Source organism: Macaca nemestrina, chromosome 10 (assembly GCF_043159975.1).
Source record: "Macaca nemestrina isolate mMacNem1 chromosome 10, mMacNem.hap1, whole genome shotgun sequence".
NCBI classification, from domain to species: domain Eukaryota; kingdom Metazoa; phylum Chordata; class Mammalia; order Primates; family Cercopithecidae; genus Macaca; species Macaca nemestrina.
In genome coordinates, this window is record NC_092134.1 from 25,943,699 (window position 1) to 25,969,227 (window position 25,529).

The 25,529-nt window shown below is 44.0% G+C and overlaps 1 protein-coding gene across 3 annotated transcripts in view; it reads right to left on the reverse strand.

Annotated features, from left to right (window-relative positions):
* Positions 1–8,857, reverse strand: part of ABTB3 (ankyrin repeat and BTB domain containing 3) — a 339,095-nt gene extending 330,238 nt beyond the window's left edge. Inside the window, exon 1 of one of the 3 annotated variants that reach the window (XM_011768941.3) lies at positions 7,203–8,857. In XM_011768941.3, coding sequence (XP_011767243.2) covers positions 7,203–8,337 — 1,135 coding nt within the window. In that variant the 5' untranslated portion in view covers positions 8,338–8,857. The remainder of the gene's footprint in view (positions 1–7,202) is intronic. The other 2 variants (XM_011768940.2, XM_011768939.3) reach the window with 2 other exon arrangements.
* Between the last annotated feature and the right edge of the window lie 16,672 nt (positions 8,858–25,529).

A 25,529-nucleotide genomic window follows, 5' to 3' on the forward strand; every position in this document is an offset into this window, starting at 1 on the left:
TGAACCAGTAAATTCCTATCAGGAGAAGAGTCAGGACCTAATCCAGGAACTTCACCCACTGCTAGGATATAATCCCACAATGCTTGCTTGGCAAGATTTCATCACTACTGAGGACCAGTGACCGCTGTGTACATACCGTCCATGATTATCCTTTCCAAATGGGAGTTTTGTGATGGTTATCCCACCCTGCTCAGATGTGGGATATGAATGCAGAGTGGCAGATAATAAAGTTTGTTTTGCCTCATGAGTCCCTGGACCATGGTGAGGTGCCACACTCAGCTTCATGGATAGGACTGAGCAACATCCAATGACTCTGAACTTGAAGTTGGAAGCAGGGATCAGATAAAATGTGGGTTCCTCCCTTAGGGAAAAGAGAATGTGTTTTGAGCATAGGAAGAAGGAGGCACACACATATTGGTGGTCAGAGAGCCAATGATACATCTGGTCAATGATATGTGGACACAAGCAATGTAAGTCCCTCCAGGCTTAGCCTATACCACCTTTCTTAAGCTCCTCCACACTCACTGTCTCCCTCTACCTACTAGCTGGATGAATGTCCAAGGAAGGCACTGAAGGCCGCATGTAGAAAATAAAAAAGGCAAACTCTCCATTAGTCAAGCTTGGTACCTAAATGACCCTCCTGCCTCCTCCAACCCCACTCCTCTCTCAATCAGAGTTTAAGTGTATAAGAAATGAATTTCTATTGTGTTAAGCTACTGAGATTTCTGAACTGTCTTTAATAATAACTGATAAGGCCAGGCATGGTGGCTCATACCTATAATCCCAGCACTTTGGGAGGTGGAGATGAGTGGGTCACCTGAGGTCAGAAGTTTGAAACCAGCCTGGTCAGCATGGTGAAACCTTGTCTCTACTAAAAATACGAAATTAGCCAGGTGTGATGGCGCATGCCTGTAATCCCAGTTACTCAGGAGGCAGAGGCAGGAGACTCGCTTGAACCTGGGAGGCAGAGGTTGTGGTGAGCTGAGATTGCACCATTGCACTCCAGCCTGGGCAACAAGAGCAAAACTCCATCTCAATAATAATAATAATAATAATAATAATAATAGCTGATGTAACTATAATGATTATAATACATAAAGCTCTTAAAATAGTGCCTGGCATATCATAAGCTATACAAGTAGAGCTGTTTATTACAATACCCATTTTACAGATAGGGAAACTGCAGCTTACAGGTGTGCCTGAGTCCAGAGTCAATTACTATTTTGTATTTACCTTTCAGTGGATAATAAGTTTGGTAATAATGAGTTTGGTGCCTGGCTCAAGGTCACAAATACTAACAGACTCAGAATTAGAGGCCTTCCTTCTAGACAAAGTTCATCAACTCTGCCCCGACCCCAGGTCTTCAGGTTAGTCCTTCATTGTTTTGTTAGTTTTATTTTATGTTTCAAGAAACACCCAACTTGCAAATGCCCCAGCACTGAACTAGCAGGTCTGCACAGAAAACCCAATCACCCTTTACTGACCCAAATTCCAAGTTTTAATTTACATCAAGCCAGTTAATTGAAAAGGTGCTCTGTGAGCACAGGCACTGCTACAGCTGGCTCTTGAGATAGCGTTTGCTCTTCCTCTTAAGAACTTGGGTTTCTTCTGTGACATTTTTGGTCCAACACAGCAACACTTTTCCACAGAACAGGATGACCAGTTTAGGGACAAGAAAACAGCTGAGCAAGCATTTTGTGCAGAGGCAATAGAAAAGCAAAAGACCTGAAAACCAACCTACCCCCAAAGCCCGTGCTGACAGGTGAGGGCTCGTGTTAATTAATGTTTATCAAATGACTGGGGATCCCTGAAATGAAAGAGACTATTCAAAATCCCCCAAGTATTATTATTTTCTCCAGCCTGAATAATCTGTTTTTTAAGGAAGCCATTATTATCGAGTGCCTACTATGTGGCAGGTGCTTTTATAAACTATATCTGAATTAATCCTTGTAATTGCCCTTTGTGTTTGGTTTGGGTTTTCTTCCTTTTTAAAATACACCTTCTTTTGTTTTCTAATCCTCACTGTACAGATGAGAAAACTAAGTTTAGCAAAATTAAGTCACTTGCTAGAGAACGGTAGAGTGAAAATTTAGGGTTAGATCTAAGTGTAAGGTCTTTCTCCCTTCCTTTTCACACCATTCCATACCACCTCTTCCAGTCTGCCCTTCAAATTGTACATTTAAAACAAACTCTAATTCAAGAATACCTATGGCTTTTTTTTTTTTTTGGTGTGTCTTTTTTTTTTTTTTTTAAACTGAAGCATATTTCACAATACAGTAAAATGCTCAAATACTAGGTTTACCGTTAGATACCAGCCTGGCCGGCATGGTGAAAACCCGTTTGACAAATGCGTATACCTCTGAACCCACATTCCAATCAACATAAGGAACTATTTCCAGAAAGTTTCCTGGTGCCTCTTCACTAAAGATAGACATCATTTAAGTTTAAAATACAGCAAATAAAATAAGCTACCTTAATGTTATTTTATTTTACTTTAATTTATTTATATATATATATATATATATATATTTTTTTTTTTTTTTCCTGTAGAGATGAGATCTCACTATGTTGCTTCAGCTGGTCTCAAACTCCTGGCCTCAAGCAATCTTCCTGCCTCAGCCTCCCCAAAATAAGCTACTTTCCTTTGACCAAAACAATCCGTTTGTGACCCTGGCCACGGGGCTGTGTCCATGGCATCAATCTTGAGGCAGGTGTACTGAGTTACTTGGTGTTATATTAAAAAGGGGGATCCAGTTAAAATTCTGTGCCTTGTTGGTTCCATCCACCCTGAACATGTGGGAATGAATTAATCTGGATGTTATAGAGATGAGATACCATTTTGCCTAGATTATCACAACTATCATCATCATTTTAGCACCTACCATGTGTCAGCACCAGATTATAATAGCCTTAGACACATAATCTCATTTAATCCTTGTAATTATTACCTCTATTTTACAGCTGAGGAAACTGGAGGACAGAGAGGTTGAGTCACATACCTAAGAACAAACAACTAGAAAATGGCAGCCTTGAAATTCACATCCTAGAGGTCCAACACCAGAGGCCATTCTCTTAACAACTGCCTTTACAGCTGAGAGGCAAATTTTAAATGCGTAAAATTGAATCAGCTGGTTATATTCATTTAACAAGCAGTAGAGAGCATCTATTATACAAAGTGCCAGGCACTGTGCTGAGTGATACGGAAGGAGACACAGAGATGAATAAGAACGGAGGATGAGTAGGAACTGGCCAGCTCTAAAGGAGTTTAAGGCACAATGACTAGCACATACAAAGGCACAGTGAAGTACTTCTGCCCACTCCTTATTTAGCTCAATCAAGTCAAATTTTTAAAACTCCACAGTGGGGTCCCTTAGCTGTTGCCCCGGCTCTTCAAAACAGCTGAAAATCAACACAAAACTCCAGTTCTGAAAAGTTTTTACATAACTGCAAAGTTCATGCCCACAGCAAGCCCAAGGATGTGATTTTTGAGAGCCCCTAGGCCTTCTTTCACTTTAGAGCCAACTATATTTTGTTTTCTGAATCCAGTCCCACATGACTAGTTTCACAATTCCTTAGCCTGGGCAGTTTAGCAGCAGCAAATTAGAAAGGTGGACAGGTACAGAAACAGCAGTAAGAAGGGGCAACCAAGGAAGAAGAACTTGGAGCCAGTGCCAGTCTGTAGTCCCGGCTACTCGGCTGAGGTGGAAGGATTGCTTGAGCTCAGGAGTTCAAAGACAGCCTGGGCAACATAGCGAGACCCCTTCTTTAGAACAACAATAACAACAAAGTAGAAAAACTTGCAAAGATGATTCAACAAACTCAAAAAGCAATAGTTTTTTCAGGACATCATTGTATAATGCAGTACAATAGCTTGCTCAACTCAAACAGGTATCTAATAAGCTCCAACTGTGGACTAGGGCCTCTTTTTTTTTTTTTTTTTTGAAACAGAGTCTTGCTCTATCGCCCAGGTTGGAGTGCAATGGCATGATCTCGGCTCACTGCAAGCTCTGCCTTCCTGGTTCATGCCATTCTCCTGCCTCAGCCTCCCGAGTAGCTGGGACTACAGGCACCCGCCACCACGCCCAGCTAATTTTTTGTATTTTTAGTAGAGACGGGGTTTCACCGTGTTAACCAGGATGGTCTCAATCTCCTGACCTCGCAATCCGCCTGCCTCAGCCTCCCAAAGTGCTGGGATTACAGGAGTGAGCCACCATACCCGGCCTACTAGGGCCTCTCTTAGGCTTAGCAGGAGATATAAAAACATGCAAAATCCAGTTCTGCCCAGTTCCATTTGAGAGGAACAAAAAGTATACAATTCAGGAATTGTATGACAGGAAGGGTCTCTGTTCACCTGTGTAGGTAATAAAGGGCAGGTGGGATGTCTGAAGGCAGGGAACTCATCTGTCACTAAAGAGTCATATAGACAGGGATTATGAGTACGGACTCTGGAGCCAGGCTATCTGCATTTAAATAAGCAAGATACTTAAATTCCCTGTGCCTCAGTTTCTTCCTGTAAATAATGGGGATAATGGCGTACCTTTTCAAGAGGTACTGAGGATCAAATGGGTCAATATAAGGAGCCCTGCTGGATACATGTTAGCTGTTACTACCTCTCACCCGGCGCTTGCTCAGACCCTAGCATTTAGCAACTGCAGTAAGTACCGACGAACAAATGAATTCACAAATGAATAAATAAATGATACTGCCAAATTAAAGGAGGGAAAATCTATTATGTAAAGTATGTTGTCCTTAATAAGGCTTGCAGATCAGAAAGACTCCGTACAAAATAGTTTAAGAAATAGGTTTGATATTTAATGTATGATTCCGATACCTAAGGAATTAATCACTCATTCTTTAACTCTTCTGCATAAATGACCTGCCATTTTAAACAAGCCCAAAGAAAAGACATGAAGAGATCACAATGAACTTACAGTGTATCTCATACCCAGAGGAGGCTGAAGGGGCCCTGAAACCCAAGAGTTAAGCGCTGTGGTGTGGGAGAGGTTGTGATGGCAGCAAACCCCAACCGTCATTCACTCACCCTGCCCAAAACCAACTCTGTGGTCTTCTCCTTCCTTAAATTATACTTCCTCCAAAAAGGGTAAACACAAAAACTGTTTTTAAAAGTTGTTAAGGTTCATAAAAGTAAAACCAATTTGAAAAAATATAGAAGCTACTAACACAGAGCTACAAGAGGACCTGGGGGTGTATTACATATCTAGCCCCCTATTTTACAGAGGAGGCAACTGAGGCCCAAAGATGTAAAGTGACTTGCCCAAACTCACAACTTCAGGATAATGGCAAAGACAGAGGTAGGGCAGGGTGCCCAGATTTCCACACTAGAGCCTCCCAAAGGAAATAATGAGGGAGAAAAAAGAAGAGGTTCCAGGCCCAGAAGGTGGGTAAGGAGTTGGGAGTCGGGGGCAGCAAAGAGTAAGATGATTGTCATGGGAGCCACTAGGAAGGAAATTAAGCCCCTCTGTGCATTTTGGTGGGGGTAGGGTTTCAAACAAAGAGCAATCCAGTCCAAAGCTCCCAGGTTTTGCAGGTGAATCCCCGCATTCTCAAGAAGCACATACAAAGCCCAATGGCTTCTCCCCAGATGTTTCCATCTTAGTCGAGATTTCAAGGTGTGTGTGTGTATGTGTGTGTGTGTGTGTGTGTGTATATGTGTGTGTGTGTGTGTGTGGCCTCGAAGATATCCTCTCTTTGAGGGTTGTGCCCTGGCTGGCAGCAGACGGGGAAGGGCTCTGGCAAAGAGATCCCGAAGAGTCTCAGAGATCAGCGCGGATTCCCCACACAAACACACACCCGCTTTGCTCCTTCCTTCCCCTCCCCCACTGATGATCAAATCCAGGTGAAGGGACCGAGGGCTGCAGGGTCGGTTTCCAAAGGCTTCCGCTGGAGCCGGGCGCCCAGCGCGCCCGCTCGTTCCTGCGCACACTCACAAGCACTTACACACGCACAGACGCGCGCGCACTCAGACTCTCACACGCACATGCACACCCTTGGCACCGCCCACCGCAGTGCTCCTCCAGCCCCCGGGAAACAGACAGGCAGCAACATGAATGAAATCTGCCCAGAAAGACTGCATTTTAGCTCCAACCACGCAACCTCTGGCCAAACCGCCGAATATGTAACAAAGTTTTATTTCGCCTTTAGAGTCTCCAGTTACGCTTCTACCATTTCCTGTGGAAAAATGAAGCTTTGAAGTGTCTAGCTCCGGCTTTCGCAGACGGGCAGCACCGCCAGCGCGAGCTCTCGAAAACAAGCGCCCCGGCCCCACCCCCTTCAAGGACAGAACTGCGGGTTCAAACCCACCCAGGACAGGCCTTCAAAACAGTGGGGCGTGAAGAGAGGATGATAGAACCTACTGGAAACGACGCCCTAAACTGACAACCCCCTCTAGAACTGCCCCCGCCAGCTCCATCCTGCCCAGATCCCCAGAGGCGCTCCTTCAGCCAAGTGGTGAGAGCTGCATCCCTGCCAGAGGGAATGGAGAGGCCAAGAGCTGGGAGGCTGGAATTGGGGGCTTTGTCCATCCCGCAGCCCCCACCAGCTGTGTGCTCTAGCCCTCAAAAACTGCTCTGGAAAAACTTGGCACAGAAAGTCTTCCCGCACCCCAGTCTCACCACACACACCTCTACGACTGTCTAGGCCGAGCAAGCTCTCAACCGTTCAGCCGGTACAGCCGTCAGGCCCCTCCTTCCCCTGTGTACTGAGTGCCCCCCGAGGGCGTGGGGGAAGTGGGAGCATTGGGTTGCTGAGAGCGGAACGCGCCTCCTCCCAAGTCCTAGGGAGCCAAATTCATGCGCCCAGGGAAGTGGCATCTTCAAGGTCAAAACAAACAGTGCTGGGGTGGAGTATATGTACTAAGCGCAAATGATCTCAACCCTGCTCCAAAAAATGGTGCTGGGTTTCGCTCACTGCTTGCTGGAGGCAGCTGTCGCCCGGCCCCGCACCGAGGGCGGAACCTAGCGCTAGCGGACCTGGGACAGCACCAGCGGCGTAAAATACGCGCACCCGAGTGCAGGAGGGAACAGGCAACCTCCTGTTCTGGCTACCTCCAGCCCGGCCGCCTCCTCAGCGGCTTGGGACAGCAGCGCGTGGCTGGGAAGACGCGGGAGGGGGACTTGAGGCAAACTTGCGCCAAGAGTTGGCCAGGTTGGGTGGGAGGGAGTGGCACCCGCGCAGCCACTTACCGCTGGCGTTCTTCCCGCAGATGAGGTGCTGGTAGGGCTGCAGGAGACCCCAGATCTCCGAGTCGTTGTTGACCGTGTGCTCCAGGGTCTCCACGGTGAACTTGGGCGCCTCGTGGAGCGCATGGTGGTGGTGATGGTGGTGGTTGGCGGCGGCTGCCGGCGGGACTGCGGCGGCCGCGGCGGCCGGCGGGGCGCAACAGCTGCTGCCCCCGCTGGCGCTGCTGGCTGCGCTGCAGGCGCCGCCGCTCGCCGCTCCTCCCCCGGGCGCCTCCCGCTCTTTATCCGCCGCAGGGGCCGCACCGGGGCCCGAGCTCGGGCCTGGGCCGGAGCCAGAGCCTGACCCAGGGCCACTGCAGCTCCGGGGCACACCGGAGGCCACGACCCGCGAGTAGATGTCCCGGAAGAGGCTCTCCATGCAGGCTGTCAGGTAGATGGCGGCGTGCTCGTGGATGCGCAGCGCCACGCGGCTGTCCACCATCCAGCGATACACGCGGCCCACGGAGAAGGTGAGGCCGCAGCGTGCCGACTTGCCGCGGCCCAGGCGGTCGCCGCCGGCGCTGCTCATGTTGTAGAGGGACAGTGCGGCCAGCGCAGCCGCCGTGCAGTGTGCGGCCAGGCCCCAGGACAGCACGATCTCCATGGCGCTCTGGATCTCGTACTTGGTGCACTTGGCGAAGCGCAGACTCAGGCGCTGCGCCTCTTTGGCGATGCGCACCAGCGCCCGGCTCACCAGCGTCGACAGCTTGGCCAGCGCGTCCTTGGGCAGGCCGCCGGGGACCGCCGGGCCTGCCCGGGGATCCCGCGAACGCAGCAGCAGCGCCTCTAGCTCCTGGAGAGTCCAGGGGACCTCGTCTAGGTCCGGCAGCAGCCGCGAGCAGTGCTGGCCGGCGCAGTCCAGCCCCTCGGAGTCTTCCACCAGGGCAGTGTTGACGGTGTCAAAGCTGTTGTGCCGGCTGTGCATGGAGTCAGCTAGAGGCGGCCAGCAGCTCCCGCCATACGGGGACGCCGGGTGCGAGTCGGAACAGCACAAAGACAAGTTGGAGGAGCGCACCGAGTCCGCCGCGCCACCATAACCCGAGTCCAGCGTCAGATCCTCCAGCGTTCTCACCACGGGCTTCTTACCTCTCCTGGCCATCGCTGCGCCACTTCATGCTGCAGCCGCCTGGGAGCCAAGGAAAAGGAGCGGCGAGGAGCAGCGAGTGTCGCGGGGCGCGGGGAGAGCGGAGTCCGCGCCGCCTCGGCTCACTTTTCCACCAGCCGCTGCTACCAACTGTTACTACTTTCGGCTGCCTCCCGGAACCGCCGCCGCTGGAATATACAGAGCAGACCCTGGAGTCATCTTCCAGAGTCCGGGCCGGAGCTGGGCGCACTGGGGAGCGAGCCAGGCCGGGAAGGAAGCTCTCCCCGGGGCTTGCCCCTTTCTTCCAAAATAAAAAGTGTCTAGACCGTTCCTCCCTGAGCCCCGCTGGGCGCAGAAGCCACAGGGCGCCGGCCACGGTGTTCGTGGAACTGAGACCACCCCAAATGCCGCCGCCGCCGCAGCTCTGCGGGCAGCTGGCTCCCAGCTCCCGGCTCCCGGCTCCTGGCCCTGGTTCGCTCGGCGCCAGCCTGCCCTGCACCGGAGCGCAGCAGCGGCCGTGGCGGCTGCAAACCTTCCCGAACCCCAGCAAACCCCGGGCAGCTAGTGGGACGGGCGTATGCAAAGCAGGGCCGGCGGAGAGCCAGTGGAATCGGAGAATGCTAATTACCTCGCTTTTTTTTTTTTTTTAATCCCTCCTCTCCATGCGGCCCCGCCCCTCATACACGCCCCCGGAGGAGACCGAGGCTGCAGGAAGTGGGGAGCAGTGGCCAGGAACTTGGGGAACCCTTGCAAGCGTAGAGACGTGGATGCCGCCCCCTGCTGCTGTCCCTGCCCTCAGTCTCCCGGAGGGTGGTGGGTTGGACCGGTGACCTCCCCACCTAGGTGTGCTCTCCACCGCGGTTCACAAGGTGTCTGCCTGACAGTCGCTGTCTCCCCTGCGTTTGGGATTTCACTTTTTTCCCCACTGTAACGCCTGAAACACGGTTTTCCTCCCTCTATTCCCACTTCGGGTACGCAAACCAATTAGTGGGTCCCTTTTTCAGCCCGGGTTTGCTCCAGCATGGAGAGAAATAAGCCTGGCGAGCGGAAGCCCGGGGCGGTGGACTCCACTGGGTGGCCGGATCTCCGGCCATTCGCCACCTGCCAGTAGGGCTCATTAACTCGACTCCTTTCAGCAGCCAGGAGGACCCTGCTCCCCGCTTCAAAGTCCTGGGCGTGTGCTGCAGGGAGGGCTCACGCACCACTTTGCCATCCTGGTGGGCATCGTTCCAAATAGCTCGGCCTTTTTAAAAGGAGTGAATTTGCTCAAAGAAGAATCTTCTTTTCTGACTAAAGATATTATATATATATATATATATATATATATATATATATATATATATATGCATGACTTAGCTGCATTCCTGTGTCAAATAGCATCTTGTAGTCTACTTGTCTGTCCCCACCCACCCGGGCAGAAGCCATATCTTACACACATGGGGATTCCTAGCTCCGCACACTGTGTCTCTCAGCTTCGAATCCCTTCCTATAGGAAGCCGGCCCAGATCTTTCAGGACTGGCTTCCGTACTTCCACTGCCTCCGTCCCCTTCTGTGGTTGCTGATTTCTGTGCCCTTGCAAAACTAGGTTGCAAAAGTCTGGTTACTTGTCTGGATTCCACGCTGGGCCAGGGCTTCCCGTGCAGAGTCCTGGCACAGTAGAGGTGCTCAGTAAATACTTGTTGTAAATTGATGAAGGACCTAAGGATATGCTTTTAAACTGTTGCTTTGAATGTTCGACAATGGCCAACAGGTATATGCAAATATGCTCAACATCACTAATCATTAGGGAGATGAAAATCAAAACCACAATGAGATATCACTTCAGACCTGTAAGGATGGCTATTATTAAAAAGTCAAAAGACAACAAATGTTGGCACGGATGTGGAAAAAAAGGAACCTTTGTACACTGGTGGTGGGGTGTAAATGAGTACAGCCATTATGGAAAACAGCCTGGAGGTTCCCAAAAATAAAAATAGAACTACCATGTGATTCAGCAATCCCACTTCTGAGTATACACCCAAAGAAAATAAAATCTCTACTGAGAGCGGTGGCTCACACCTGTAATGCCAGCACTTTGGGAGGCCAAGACAGGCAGATCACTTGAGGTCAGGAGTTGGAGACCAGCCTGGCCAACATGGTGAAACCCCGTCTCTACTAAAAATACAAAAATTAGCTGGGCATGGTGGTGCACACCTGTAATCCCAGCTACTCGGAAGGCTGAGGCACAAGAATTGCTTGAACCCAGGAGGTGGAGGTTGCAGTGAGCCAAGATTGCGCCACTGCACCTCTGCCCGGGTGACAGGGTGAGACTCTGTCTCAAAAAAGGAAAGAAAAAGAAAAGGAAAAGAACATCTTTCTCTTGAAGGGAGAAATGCACTTCCATGTTCATTGCAGTTTATTCACAATAGCCAAGATGTGGAAACATACCTAAGTGTCCATCCACAGATAAATGGGTAAAGAAAATATGGTCTGTATATATCTGCAATGGAATATTATTCAGCTCTAAAAAAGAAGGAAATCCTGTCATTTGCAATAACATCATGAACTTGGAGAATATCCTAAGTGAAATAAACCAGACACAGAAAGACAAGTACAGCATGATCTCATTTATATGTGGACTCCTAAAAAAAAAAAAAAAAAAAAAAAAAAGTTTAACTTACAACAACAGAAAGTAGAATGGTGGCTACCAGGGGCTGGAGAGTGGGCAAAAAGGGGACAATATTGGGCAAAGGCCACAAACTTTCAGTAAGAGAAATATGTTCTGGATAACTAATGTATAGCATATATCAGCAAACTATATCGCTTGCTGATATAGTTAATAATAACGTATTATATACTTGAAATTTGTTAAAAGAGTAGATCTCATGTGCTCTCATCATACACAGAAGGTAACTATATGAGGTGAAGGATCTGTTAATTAGCTTGATTGTGGTCATCATTCACAATGTACATGTATGTCAGAACATCACATTGTCTACCCTAAATATAGATAATTTTTATTTTTCAATCATACCTCAGTAAAGCTGGGAGGGGGTGGGAGTCAATAGACTTTCTCAGGTAACCTCATGAATTGTCTCATGTTTCTCATACCGGTGAGCCTCAAATCCGCTATCGCCCTATAGCTGCCATCCTAATAACAACGCTGATCACCTCCCACTTTCACTATTATAGTATCCTACCAACTGGTCTCCTATTCTCCTGCCCCTACCTTCTTCAAACCATCCAGTCCAAGAATCTTCTGAAAGCCTGGTTTTCATTTTATCATTTTTTGTAATTATCAGAAAAGAAATGCAAAGGTTCTCCATTACCTTCCAGCTAAAGTTTCTACTGATTAACTGGATTTCAGGGATCTGTTTCCAGATCTCACGGTGTTTCCAGACTCTTTCCATAATATCATAAATCTTTTATAAGGGATGGATGGCAAGGATGTGGAGAAAAGGGAACCCTTGTACATTGATGGATGGTAAGAATGTAAATTGGTACAGACATTGCAGAAAGCAGTATGGAAGTTCCCCTCACTCAAATAAAAAGAATAAAAAATGGAACTACCCTATGATCCAGTAATGCCACTTCTGAGTATATTTCTAAATGAAATAAAATCTCTCTCTTGAAGAGATATTTGTACTTCCTCTCTAGGGTCTCATCACCCTAGCCTTCTGTACACACACTCACACTCATGTAGACACATGAACAGACTAATACAGTAACTATTCAAAACTACCAGTAATATATGTTATCCTCTAAGAAATGCTACTAGATAATAAACATATACTAAAGATTAAAAATATATTAAAAAAACAGAAATTAAATTACTAGGATTATTTTGCCTACCAGATTGGCAAAGATTTATAAAACCAGTGATGATTAATGTATGTCATATAGACACATGATATACACAGATACATTCACACACCTTCACACAGATACACAGAAACATGCATGCACTCACAGGCAGGCATACTCATATATGCATGCATCCTATGCTGTAGCCATCCTGAAATCGCTTGCTGATTTTCCAAGGTAACATGTTGTCTCTTGCATCTGCTATGTCTTTGCAAATGCTATTCCCTTTGCTTGTGGCACTCTTCTCCCACCTCCACTTCTCCATCCTTTCTTCTCAACCAGTAATGTTCAGATCCAAGCTTAGCTCCACTGTGTTTTCCCTGATGCTGCCTCCTCTCCTCCAGCCCTGATATGGGAAGGTGTCCCATTTCTGAGCTTAGGGCTTGTTCCCAAGGCCTTTCTCTCTTCTCTGCATGTTTCCCTGGTGATCTCACCTACCCCATGCCTTCAGTTACCATCATCTATCTAAAGTGATGAACACTCAGTAGAATGCAGGGAACAAGAGAATCCTCGTTTTCTCCATGAGGGAAAAGCCTCATGGAGAGGAAAAAGGAGACTGAAAGCAATGGAGCAATGGACTGTATGTTGACTCTTTCTTCTACAGCACCAGGTTGACTTGGGTTCCCGTACTATCTCTGCTGCTTTTCCAATCACGTATCCTGAAGTTGCTCATTCAATCCCTTTGCACATCTATCTCCTTGCCTTTGAAATGAACAAAGTAATCGCATTCACTTTATAGAGTTTCTGGAAGCAGGGAAGGGGGATTAAATGAGATTTTTAAAATACACTCTGTAGGATTTGGCACAATGTTCCACCTTGATAATAACCCTATAAACGTCTGTTAATAGCTCCCACATTTTTCTGTTTTCTGTAATAAGCACTTATTTCTTATAGAGTCAGAAGAAAAATAAAACAAATGTTTCATTAAAAATTCAACTTATCCTTCAAGGCTGGGCTGAAATGCCACCTCCTCTAGGAGACTTTGCCATTTCTCAGCAGACATGCTCTTTCCTCTTCTTATGCTATAAATGTCTTCTCTCCCCTTTCAGATGGCACAGTTCTTAAATGCAGGGATCTTGCCCACAACATAGTGCTAGTACGAATGAATGTGATCCTTAGAATTATGAATAAACCAAAGCACACGTCCATTTGGTTGACGAAAGTAAATCATTCATGATACTGTTAAGCAACTGCAAGTGAGTGACCCCACACACTGATAACAATACACAAGTCAATCAAATGGTAAATATTAGCCCCATACTATTTGAAAATTCAGTGTCTGCAAGCACAAAAAATTAAGAATCTTTAAGTCACCCGAAATTCCATCCCATGGAGGTAACCAATATTAACAACTTCTTGCAGTATTTCCTTCTAGCCTTTTTAATTTTTTCCCCATCCTTTTTGTTTAAACACATATATTTTAACACAGTTGGGATTATCTGCAAATTATTTCACATTGTGATTTTTCCTCAAAAATTTTCTCAAACTTTATAGTATAATAATTTCCCCATGCCATCAAATATTCATCCAAAATATTCTCTCTCTCTCTCTCTCTCTCTGTGTGTGTGTGTGTGTGTGTGTGTGTGTGTGTACAAGATATTCTTCCGTTGTATGTTTATACTTTCATTGGTGTTCAGATTCCCCCTTTGGTTCTTCCTGCTTACTAACTGGTGTAAGTGATGCTGGGAGGAAACTTGTTGTACCTAAATAACTGATATGATTCAGCTGTGTCTCCACCCAACTCTCACCTTGAATTGTAATAATCCCCACATGTCAAGGGCAGGGCCAGGTGGAGATAATTGAATCATGGGGGCAGTTTCTCCCATACTGTTCTCATGGTAAGCAAATAAGTCTCACGAGATCTGACGGTTTTATAAAGGGGAGTTCCCTGGTACAAGTCCTCCTGCCTGCTGCCATGTAAGACGTGAGTTTGCTCCTCATGTGCCATCCACCATGATTGTGAAGCCTCCCTAGCCGTACGAAACCGTGAGTCCATTAAACCTCTTTCCCTTGTAAATTACCCAGTCTCAGTTATGTCTTTATTGGCAGAGTGAGAACAGACTAATACAGTAACTATTCAAAACTACCAGTAATATATGTTATCCTCTAAGAAACGCTACTAGATAATAAACATTTACTAAAGTTTAAAAATATATTAAAAATTAAATTACTAGGATTATTTTGCCTACCAGATTGGCAAAGCTTTATCAAACCAGTGATGATGAATGTATGTCACGACAGGGCATACATTTGGGGAGGGTAGTTTACTGATATATATCAAAATGTCAATGGGTATTCCTTGTGACTTCCCAGAAATCATGTCTTCTGATATTATCCAAGGTGATCTTTATACATTTTTTTAAAATACAAAGGAAGCCCTTGGTCATGTTGTCACATAGGACTTTGAGAAACAATCTAAAGCAGTTGCAAAGAATAATCATGGTGATCTGTATTTCTACAACATACTGGTGCATGAAGAAATGCTTTTAAAAATAGGTTTGAAAGAGTACATGTACTATGATCCTGTTTATGTACCACGCCTTATGTAGAGCTAAATATGTGTATAAGTGTGTCAATTTGCCTGAAAGGATAGAAACAATAGCTATAATTAGTTTGTTGGATTTCTGGTGATTTTTAATAAATGGGGTGCAGTGGCAGGAGTGCTCACTGTAGCCTCCAACTCCTGAGCTCAAGGGATCCTCTTGCTTCAGCCTCCCGAGTAGCTGGGACTATAGGTGCATGCCACCATGCCCGGCTAATTGAATTTTGTTTATTCTAGTTTTATTCTGATGTTTTCTTCTTTTTCTTTTTTTTTTTTAACTTCTGAACATTTTATAATAAACAGATATTATTTTTATCAGAGCCACAAAATTATTTTAAAAGACAACAAAGTTATTTTCACCCACTATTTTGAATCCTTCCTGTCAATCAGAGTACTAATATAATACTTTGCCTTTCAGCATTTTAGAAACCAAAGAGTAAGCACAACAACTAATCCAACACCATAATACAAACTAGCCTCACCACATATTGAGTTCTGAACTCATACATGTTGGTGTTTTCTGAGCATCTACCGTGTATGATTGTACCAAGAAACACCACTTGGATTGAAGCCTGTCTCTACTACTTAACTATTAAGTTGGCACAAAATTATGGTTTTGCAATCAAAAGTAATGGCCTCTGCTCTTCATCTTCAGTCAGGGATAATACTGCATTCCTCAGAGGCTAAGCTGTGAGGTTTAAATGAGATAACTAGAAGAGTGTCTGGCTAGCACTGTAAATGCTTGATAGTACTGGTTACTTTTATTATAGGTCAGGTAAGTACTGGTTGTAGGAGGCTATGGAGACTCAGCTTCCCTTCTGAAGCCTGCCTTTGCTGAGCTTTTAGTTGATAAAAGGACTTTAATAAGAGCGGCAAGTGCAATGAATTTCAGAAAAGGGGAAGTTTGAGAATTACACACATGAATGATCAACTTCTATATGTTTCACTGCATCATTTCTGAGCACACCCCATGCAAATATCAGCTGTTTCCTAAATGCATAGACAGTATGTGTAAATCTCCGCAATGATCCTTGTGCTAAGGCTAATGTCTGTGTTGTGAATGGAAGACTCTCCTACTGGGTAGATGATTATAAGTGAACCCACCCAATTTCAGTCTGCTTCAAATCAGAAAGAGATGTATTTTTCCACTTCTGAACTCTCTCCTGAAACAGAATTGCAAAGCTGACATAATGGCTCGCTCATTTGCAGAGCAGATAGGTCACATAACTCAAAGAGCTTTACTTATTTTATTTTTTTGAGGTGGAGTCTCGCTCTGTCTCCCAGACTTGAGTGTAGTGACCCAGGCTCAGCTCACTGCAACCTCTGCCTCCTGGATTGAAGCGATTGAAGCGATTCTCCTGCTTCAGCCTCACGAATAGTTGGGATTCCAGGTGCCTGCCACCATGCCTGGCTAATTTTTGTATTTTTAGTAGAGATGGGGTTTCACTGTGTTGGCCAGGCTGGTCTCCAACTCCTGACCTCAAGTGATCCACCCACCTTGGCCTCCCAAAGTGCTGGGATTAGAGGCGTGAACCACCATGTCTGCCCTCAAAGAGCTTTAAAAGGGCAACTTTTAAAACAAGGAGTATAGTTGTACCTGTTAACTTTGGGGGTTGTCCGAACATATCCCAATGTGAGCATGGCCCTCCTAGCAGTGATCCTTTATGTCTTGGGCATCAGGCTCCCTTTGTCATAGTAGTAAAGCCATCATCTCTCTCCCTGGAAGCACCCTCAACACACGCTTCTAAAACTGATGAGGCGGAAAAAGGGGTGGAAGCCATAAGAATAACACTGACATTTCAAGGTTTTCACCTGGAAATTACACACCCACATCGCTTCTGTTTGCTAAAGCCAGGCACATGGCCACATCTAACCCCAAAGGAGCAGGAAACTACAATCTTAACACCCACCTGTAAAGGGAACTGCAATGTTTGTGGACAATCATTACAGCTACCACAAATGCAGTGTTGTGCTCCACCAGGAATGTTATTCTATAGGAGGTCAGTTGAACTGACAGACTCTGGAGGAAATGCTAACCTTTCCAAGTTCATTATCTTCAGGCAATCTGGTCTGTTAAAATCTGAGAATGTTGGTGACAAGAACTCAGCAGTAAGAAAATAGGACAGGCGTTTCTTGGGTCTTACTTCCTTGGGGAGACTTGACCTGACCATTGAAAACCCAAGCTAGGTCATGTTCTCCTACTATCAACTCTCATAGGATATTTACTTCTCTTTCAGTGTACGTGTTCTGATTTTTATTATAGATTTATCTCATTATTTGCTTAATATCTGTCACCTCAACTAGACTGTATGAGGCATGAAGATGTTGACCTATTTGTCTCATTCACTACTGTAAACCCCATCAACTAGCACATACTAGGTACTCAAGAAATGCTAATTGGAGTGAATGGATAGGTGTGTCAGCACAGAATCTGCCTCCAAAATGATACTACTATTGTTGTTTTTACCCAAAAAGTCTCTGTTTCCTAAGCAGATCCTCTCCAGTCAGTGACTCTGGGAAAAGTGGACCAGCCTCATCTCCCCAGTGCCTTTTCGGTGCACCAAAGTTCCCTAGTAATAGGTGAGCTCCACAAGGAAAGGCTCATTCTATATCCCCAGCATTTACTGGACACTCAATACATGTTTGTTGATTGAAGGAATGAATGAATGAATGAAAGGAAACTACTCCACAACCCAAGCAAAGCCCCTGGAAGGAGAATTAAGAACTCCTTCCTCTTTCCCTCATATCTTCTCTTTGCAGACCCCACACAGGAGAGCCGATGAGAACCACCAATGGGATCTGAGACCAGGAAATCAAACAGATAATTCTTGAGTAACCACTATGTTCCTCCTGTGGAATTCTAAAAATAGAGAGAGTCTCTGTCCATTAGGAACTTCTGCTATAGGCAGGGAATGTGTCAGAGTCCAGCCAGGGAATAGAAGCCACTCTAGGTGTTTTAATCTGAAAGAATCTAATACAAAGAATAATTTACAGCAGGCATGGGAGAGCTGAGGAGTTAAAAGGACAGGGAGGGCTGGGTGCAGTGGTTCACGCCTGTAATCCCAGCTCTTTGGGAGGCCGAGGGGGGTGGATCACTTGAGGTCAGGAGTTCAAGACCAGCCTGGCCAAAATGGTGAAACCCCATCTCTACTAAAAATACAAAAATTAGCCAGGTGTGGTGGTAGGCGCCTGTAATCCCAGCTACTCAGGAGGTTGAGGCAGGAGAATTGCTTGAACCTGGGAGGCAGAGATTGCAGTGAGCCAGATTATGCCACTGCACTGTAGCCTGGGTGACAGAGTGAGACTCTGTTTAAAAAAAAAAAAAAAAAGAACAGGGAGGAGGCAGCTGGGAAATTTGCACCAGCAGGCCACCTCAGCCACCCCTAAGGCTAAAGGGACAAGGAAGGAAATTATATTACCAGAAGCCAAGCCAACCGACAAGAGCTAGAACCACAGTAGAGACTGAGCAGGAAGAGGCCTGTGTTGGGAGGGGCTGCCTGGCAGGATCTGGACTCAAAGGTAAGACACAGCTGCTGCCAGGAACACAACCTGAAGCAGACAGACAGGGACACAAAAGCCCAGGGATCTCCTCTCCACCTACCTCCCATCTTCTGCCAGGGCCACCCGCTGGCTAAACCTACCAAGCCGCTGGAGGGCGAGAGAGTCTGGGAAGGGGAGTTCCCCATGATACAAAGTTGGCAAGGCAAGGCAGGGCAGGAGAATGCCAGGCATGGTTATGAGTACAGACAAGCAAAGGACCCATCAAGGAGATAAGACACACATGTAGGTAGTTTATCATATTGCAAGACAGGTATGTATTAGGGAGGGTATCCACGTAATGCCTTCCCACTGCCCTTATCCCGGTAAAATCACTCATCACCTTCTGTTGGAATTGTTACCAAGAGGCCCTCACTTGATGTCCCCAGGGCCAGACTTACTGTCCATGCAAACTTACCTCTACTCTGCTGCCTGGATCATTCTTCTACACTAGCTCCCATTCCATCAGAAGGTAGTAGTGCTGGTCTCTGTCCAACCTCATTAGCTACCACCCTGCTCTGATAACCAACCCCCACGCTCTTTAAAAACAAATGATAGTCCTTATAGTTTCTTAAATACAGTGTGTGTCTTTACTCATGCTGTTCTGCTGTTTCCTCTGTATTGAATACTGTTACTTTTTTTTTTTTTTTCCTGTTGTACTCCTATGCATCCTTCAAAGCCCAGCTCAAATGTTACCACTTTGGTAAAAACTACCGCACTACTCCTGTCTTGCCCTACAGAACTGGTCCCTCCCTTTGCTATGCTTCTTTAAAGCATTGAACATGTACCTCCATTACCACCCTTATCAATAATTATGAAGTGCAATCAATATAATTTCGGCAGCTGCGGCAGCCTCCTGCTCTTTGTGCAAAAGAGTAGTATTAATAGTTAAGAGTGTGGGCTTAAGGTCATAAAGACCCATGTTTAAGTACCAGTGGCTGGATATGTGGTTTTTAGATAAGGTTTTAACCTCTGAATTTTCATCTGCTGTTTGTTTATGTGGGAAAAATTGTAATGCCTCCTAAACCTAATGGGGGGTTATAATGACATGAGACAATGCCTGTAAGTGCTTTGCATAGTATATGGCACATAGAAAGGCTCCCACAAAAATACCAGCTACTGTTATCTAACCCTAATCTTTTAACAAAAAGTGGGATCATACTGATTTATATATACTGATTTATAGACCTTTATTTCATTGAAATATATCATTTTTTTCTGGGTCTTCAAATGTTTGCTTATATTTTTCCAGGTTTTTAGTTTGAAAAATTTTAAACAGAAAAGTTGATAAACACCCCATCCATCCTTCACCCAGATTCACCATTACTAACATTTGCTTTCTCTCATTCTCTGATATTTTATGTATATCAGGAATAACATATATATATATATGTTTTTTCCCCGAACCACTTGAAAGTATGCTGCAGACATAATACTTCAGTATTATCCTATATTCCCCTGCAAGGAAATATAAGATCATTATCACACCAAGAAACAGCATTGACATAATAGTATTATCTAATAATATATGCTTCATATTCGAATTCTCCCCAAAATGCCTTTTATAGTGGTTTTGCTTACATCATCTGTAATGGTGATATAGTCTACTGAATGGATGTTCAATAATTTGCTTACTGAATCTGTTATTATTGGGCATTTGTGTCCTTTCCAGTATTGCATAAATATACACAGTTCTGAAAAGAAACCACTTACAGCTATTTCTTCATATGTTTGACTTCTTATTTTCTTGGGAAAGATTCTTGTATTGGAGTTTGGTCCAGGGCATTCTAAGAGTTTGATGCGTGATGCTAAATTGCCCTCCAAGAAGACTGGACTAATTTATATCCCTCTAGCAGCATGCAGCCTGTGTCTCTACTACATCAGCACCACTTGCCATGATCATTTTTTTCTATGTATCACTTTAAGAGAAATAATAACTAACACTTATATACCATTCCCAATATGTCAAGTACTATTCCAAGTGCATGAAATGTATTGGCTTGCCTAACCCTTACAACAACCCTATAATGCTCATTTTACAGATGAGGAAACAGAGGTTCAGAGATTTAACAGCTTGCCCAAGACCATACAAGTAGGAAGCAGCACCCCGTTGGCCCTGAGATGTCTTTTTCTTATTGGTTTATATGAACTACTTATAGAATTAAAATACTAAGTCTTTCTCTGTCATATATATTGCAGGTAATTCTCCATGGCTTGTCATCTTCCCCCTTAAATTTATTTATTTACTTTGCTTTCAGAAGATTTTAATTTTCTCATGGTTAAATTTGTCCGTTCTTCTCTTTAAGGTTCATAAGTTAAAAATGTCTGCCCTATTTTAAAGGGATAAAGATTATCTTATCTTTTATCTTATTTTATATCTGTACATTTTACTTTTGAATTGTCAGTCCATCCTGCTTCTTCTTTACCAACACCAGCACTGCCTTATTTCTATAAATCCAGACGTCAGATGCCTTCCAGGGATAAAAATGGGATATCGTTAGCTGATAGGTTGATCCCAGCACATTTACTACCTCATTAAATCTGGGAATGTCACGTGAATTCCTCAGGAGCAGTGCACCAAAGACAAAATAAGATTGCCATTTCAGTCTGTTTCACAAACGAGGTGTCCCTTTCTCCCCGCTTTCTACCCCAAATATGAAACACTTGATACACATTAGACATCAAGACAAAAGCCTGGCTTCCGCCTACTGCTTCTCTGATGCTGGCTATTGTGGGGAAGACTTTAGTCGTTGAGGGAAAAGCACGCCAAGAATTCATTTCAATTTGAAAGACCTTTTCAGGGCTTTATTTGTTCCAAGCATTCTTTAAACACTTTAAATACAGTACAATAAAGTGTTTCAGGCACTATTTCAATACAGATTATGTCTTCTCTCCTTGAGGACAATTCTCTGCTTTAATACACATTACTGTTTTCAGTGAGGCTTTGATTTTAACATCAGCCAATTCCATTCTTTCTCTCCTTTGCTCTTTGCCCAAATATTGTGACTGAAACCATTACTCCCAAAATGAAACAATTAGCTAATTTCCAAATAGACTTAGGGAGAAACACAGCAGCACCATTGCCCAAGCAACAATCCAGTGCTTGCCGTGCTTGCAACATAGCAAATAATCAGTCAATGTTTGCTAAATAAATTAGTGCAAGTGTGCCTGTGGTCCAGGAAAAGAAGAATCCCTATTAAGCTCATAATGAACAAAGGGGGGCATACTCTGAAATTTTTGCAGGGGAGTTTAAGCCTTTAAAATTACAAGTTTAATTCATTAACTCATTTAGCTAATAGAAAATTTTCTAATTTGTGTTCCACAAAACATTAGCCCTATAAAATGCCAAGCCAAAAAAAAAAAAAATGTTTAAAAGTTTGGGATCCACCAAACACTTTCTACCCCTTTTAGAGATTCATGATTAATATTTACATATTAAAGCCTCTATTTATTCCTGTAGGATAGAAACAGGTTTAAATTAATTAACTCCATAAGGGCCGAACTCAGTTCTATTGTGATCACTAAAACGTCGCGAGAGACTTGCATCATGCACTTTGATATTTATCGAATGAATGAAAGAATATACTAGTTATGTATTGCTGTGTAAAGAATTATTCTGAAGCTTGGCACTTTAAAACAACATTTTAAAACATTATTTCATAGACTCCATGGGTCAAGAATCCAAGCACAGCTTAACTGGATTCTGTGCTTCAGAATCACATAGGCTGAGATTAAGGTGTCATCCTGGCTGCCATCATCTCAAGCCTCATTTGGGGAGGATCCACCTACAAGATCACTCACATGACTGTTCATGGGCCTCTGGTCCTTCCTGGCTCTTGGTTGGAGGCTGCACTTCTTTGTCATATAGGCAGCTCTCAGCAGGACAGCTGACTTCCCCCAAAGCAAAAGAGCAAGAGAGACAACCCAAGATGGAAGCCATACTCTTTCTATAATCTAATCTCAGAATTGACATCCCTTCCCTTCTATTGTAGTGTATTTGTTAGAAGTGAGTCAATAAACTCAGCCCACACTCAGGGAGAGAGTATGAGACAAGAGTATGAATAACAGGAGATGCAGATCATTGACCAGCTTAGAGGTTGCCTATCACAAAGAATGACTAAATGAATCCAGCATTTTCCACAATTATTTGACCCCCAACTTTTTTTCAATAGCTTTTAATCTAGAAAAATACTTCAGAAACATGTAGGACTAATACGTATTGAATGCTGAGTCTTAGGGCATAAGAATAAATAAGACATATTCCTTTATTAACGTATTCCTTTTCAGAAACCAAAAATGATTTGAATACCTAGCACTATCTCTTCAAAGAATGCAAAGGTTAGCCCACATCTAGAGATCCTTTTTAGAATGCATTACCCTGGTAGAAACAGGCTTAACTGACCAACAGTGCAAATTCCAACTAACAAAGAAGAGGAAAAAATCAGTCATATTTGTGGTGTTACGGCTGACCAGCATGTGGCTTCTCTCATGTGTCTTTTTGATGGGGCAATGTGCCAGTGAGACACTCTTGCCAGAATTTTAAATTTTAAATGAGTAACACAAATTGCAGAGCTAGTAAGCAAACATTCATGGTGGAGGTAGTATTGGAGTTTGCGAAGTCATCAAAGCTGATCACAAATATAAAAATTCTCCTTGGGGATACTTAATAGATTTGTACTTTCTCACCCCTTATGAAATTAGGCATAGCTATATGCCTTGCCTTCATTAATGAAATGTGAGAGGGAGGTAGCATGTGGTACATCAGAAAGAAGCTTCAAGAGCTGATGTACAAATGGCCTCATGCTCTTCATTTTTCCAGCCTCTGGGATCACAAACACCTGAGTTGAGCTGGAGTTTCTATCAGCCTGGGATCTTGAACAACTCTGATGATCAGAGTCATCCTTCCCACCGTGGGAGACAGATAATGGAAGTAAAAACTTAACTTTTGTCATTTAAGACATTAACATAGGGCTGTTTGTTACTGCAGCATAAACTAGCTGATACAGTAGTCCAGCAGTGAACATCAGCATTCAATATCCAGCAATGACAGCCTGAGTGTCTAGTTGGGGTAGTGTCAGTGGTGGCAGCTTAACCAGCCATGACTTTGGTTGTATTCTTGCCATGTAACCTCTTTTAGTTCCTGTCAACATTATAAAACTGATTCTGCAGGCTATGTCACTCTAATAATCCCTTGCCTGCTTAAATCACTCAGGACAGGTTTCTGTTGCTTGCAGCCAAGAACCCAGTCTCATACCAATTCTGTTTCATCCAACAGGAATCTATTGAGCTCAGTGTGTCCATTACTGTCTTAACTGCAGGCAATGCAGGCAAGTTTAGGATTGGAACTCAACAATGGATAAGACATATTCTCTAATCTCAAGTAATTTACAATCTCATTAAACAAATTAAAATGCACATAAATGATGCTAGTTGAGAAATTTAAAATAAGCATGTGACAATGAAGGTACATGGGTGTGTTCTTTACCTGGAAACTTTCAGAAGAAAACATACAGATAAAAACATATTGGACATTTATATTTTAATTTCTTTGTCTTAAAATTTAAGTATTTTGATTTGAGAAATATTTTCTAAATGACAGTGCCTGGCACACAGTAAGCACCAAGTATACATTTGTTAAATAACTAAATGAATGATTGTGATCACGGGTACATAGGCTTTAGAGTCAGTGGCCTGGGGCTTTGAGTCTTATCTCTACCACTTATTAGTTCCTGCAAAGCTTCCTTAAGGTTACTGAGCCTTGAAACGGAGACTTTTATAATTCTCACCACAAAATGGGGTGCCACTCTTGGCTTCACAGGGTTATTGGCAGAATTGAATAGACGTTATATGACTAGCATAAAGGAAGCATGCAATAAATGGAACATAGGCATTTAGACACTCATATATAAGTACCTATGTGTGTATGTACATACTCCCCAGAATGAAATTTTCACTTATTTATTATAAGAATAGTTCCTGAGCATCTACTACAGGCTACATGCACTGCTAAGGACTGAGAATCAATGGTAAACATGAGAATCAATGGTAAGCCCGATGACAGAGGAAGGTCATGAGCAGTTATGAGACTCCACTGCAGAGGAAGTTTGGGCTGACCTTGGAAAATTAGCATTTCTGCTTTTTGTGCTTTTCTGGAGTCCTAGGAGTTCTCCAAGTTCTACCCTCTAAATACTTATCCCAGTTGAGAACAAAATCAAAGGCCAGATGTGGCTGATGGTATAAGTCACTTATTTGATATCTATTTCCCCTTTCATCTTACTACCAGAATCTTGATTTCCTTTAGAGTGTTAATGCATCCTTCTATGAGACTATAATTCCTATTCTCCCCCATAGCTTGGGGTGACTCATTTCTGGCTAAAGAGATACATGTAGAAATGTGCTATGCATTTCTAGAAAGTTTTGCTTTCCTGATGTAGGTGGAACCTCTTCCTCCCAGTCACTTCCTTCTTTATAACCTGGAGCATGAAGGGGAGCCCAGAGGTGAGGCGAACATCCCCATACTCATGAGAACACCATGGGGAGAAAGAAAGCCACCTACCAAAGATGGCAGAGAGGAAAGCTGGACAGCCAGGCCCCCTGATGGCCTTGTGCAGCCACCCTACTGGCCTGAACAGGCCCCTGTTGTTTGAGTTTTCTGTTGTGCAGCAAAATTCTAAACCTATAATGTTATATTCATTCATCGGACATACATTTATTGAGCACCTACTATAGGCAAGGCACTAATCGAGACCTTGGGGATATAGCAAAGAGCAAAACAGACAAAGATACATGTATTCAAGATGCTTACTTTGGGGTGGAGGAGTAGAGACAAGATAAGTAACTAAAACATACATTATGTTAGTGAAAAATCCCTCAGCAAAACACAAATCATGGAAGCAGGATAAAGGCTGTCAAGGATGGGTTATAATTTAAATAGAGTGACCAGGGAAGTCCTTGGGGAGAAGGCAAGTATCAAATGAAGCCCCAAGGGAAGGAAAGGAGCAAGTCATGAGGATACCTGGGGAAAAACATTCCCAGCAGAAGGACTAGCCAAGCCCAAGGCCAAGATGGAAGGGTGTATGATGCTTTAGGGAAGGGGTGTACAATTTTTGGCTTCCCTAGGCCACGTTGGAAAAAGAAGACTTGTTTTGGGTCATACATAAAATACACTAACACTAATGATAGCTGATGAGCAAAAAAAGAAAAAGAAAAAGAAAAATCTCATAATGTTTTAAGAAAGTTTACGTTTACATATTTGTGTTGGGCCACATTTGAAGCTATCCTGGA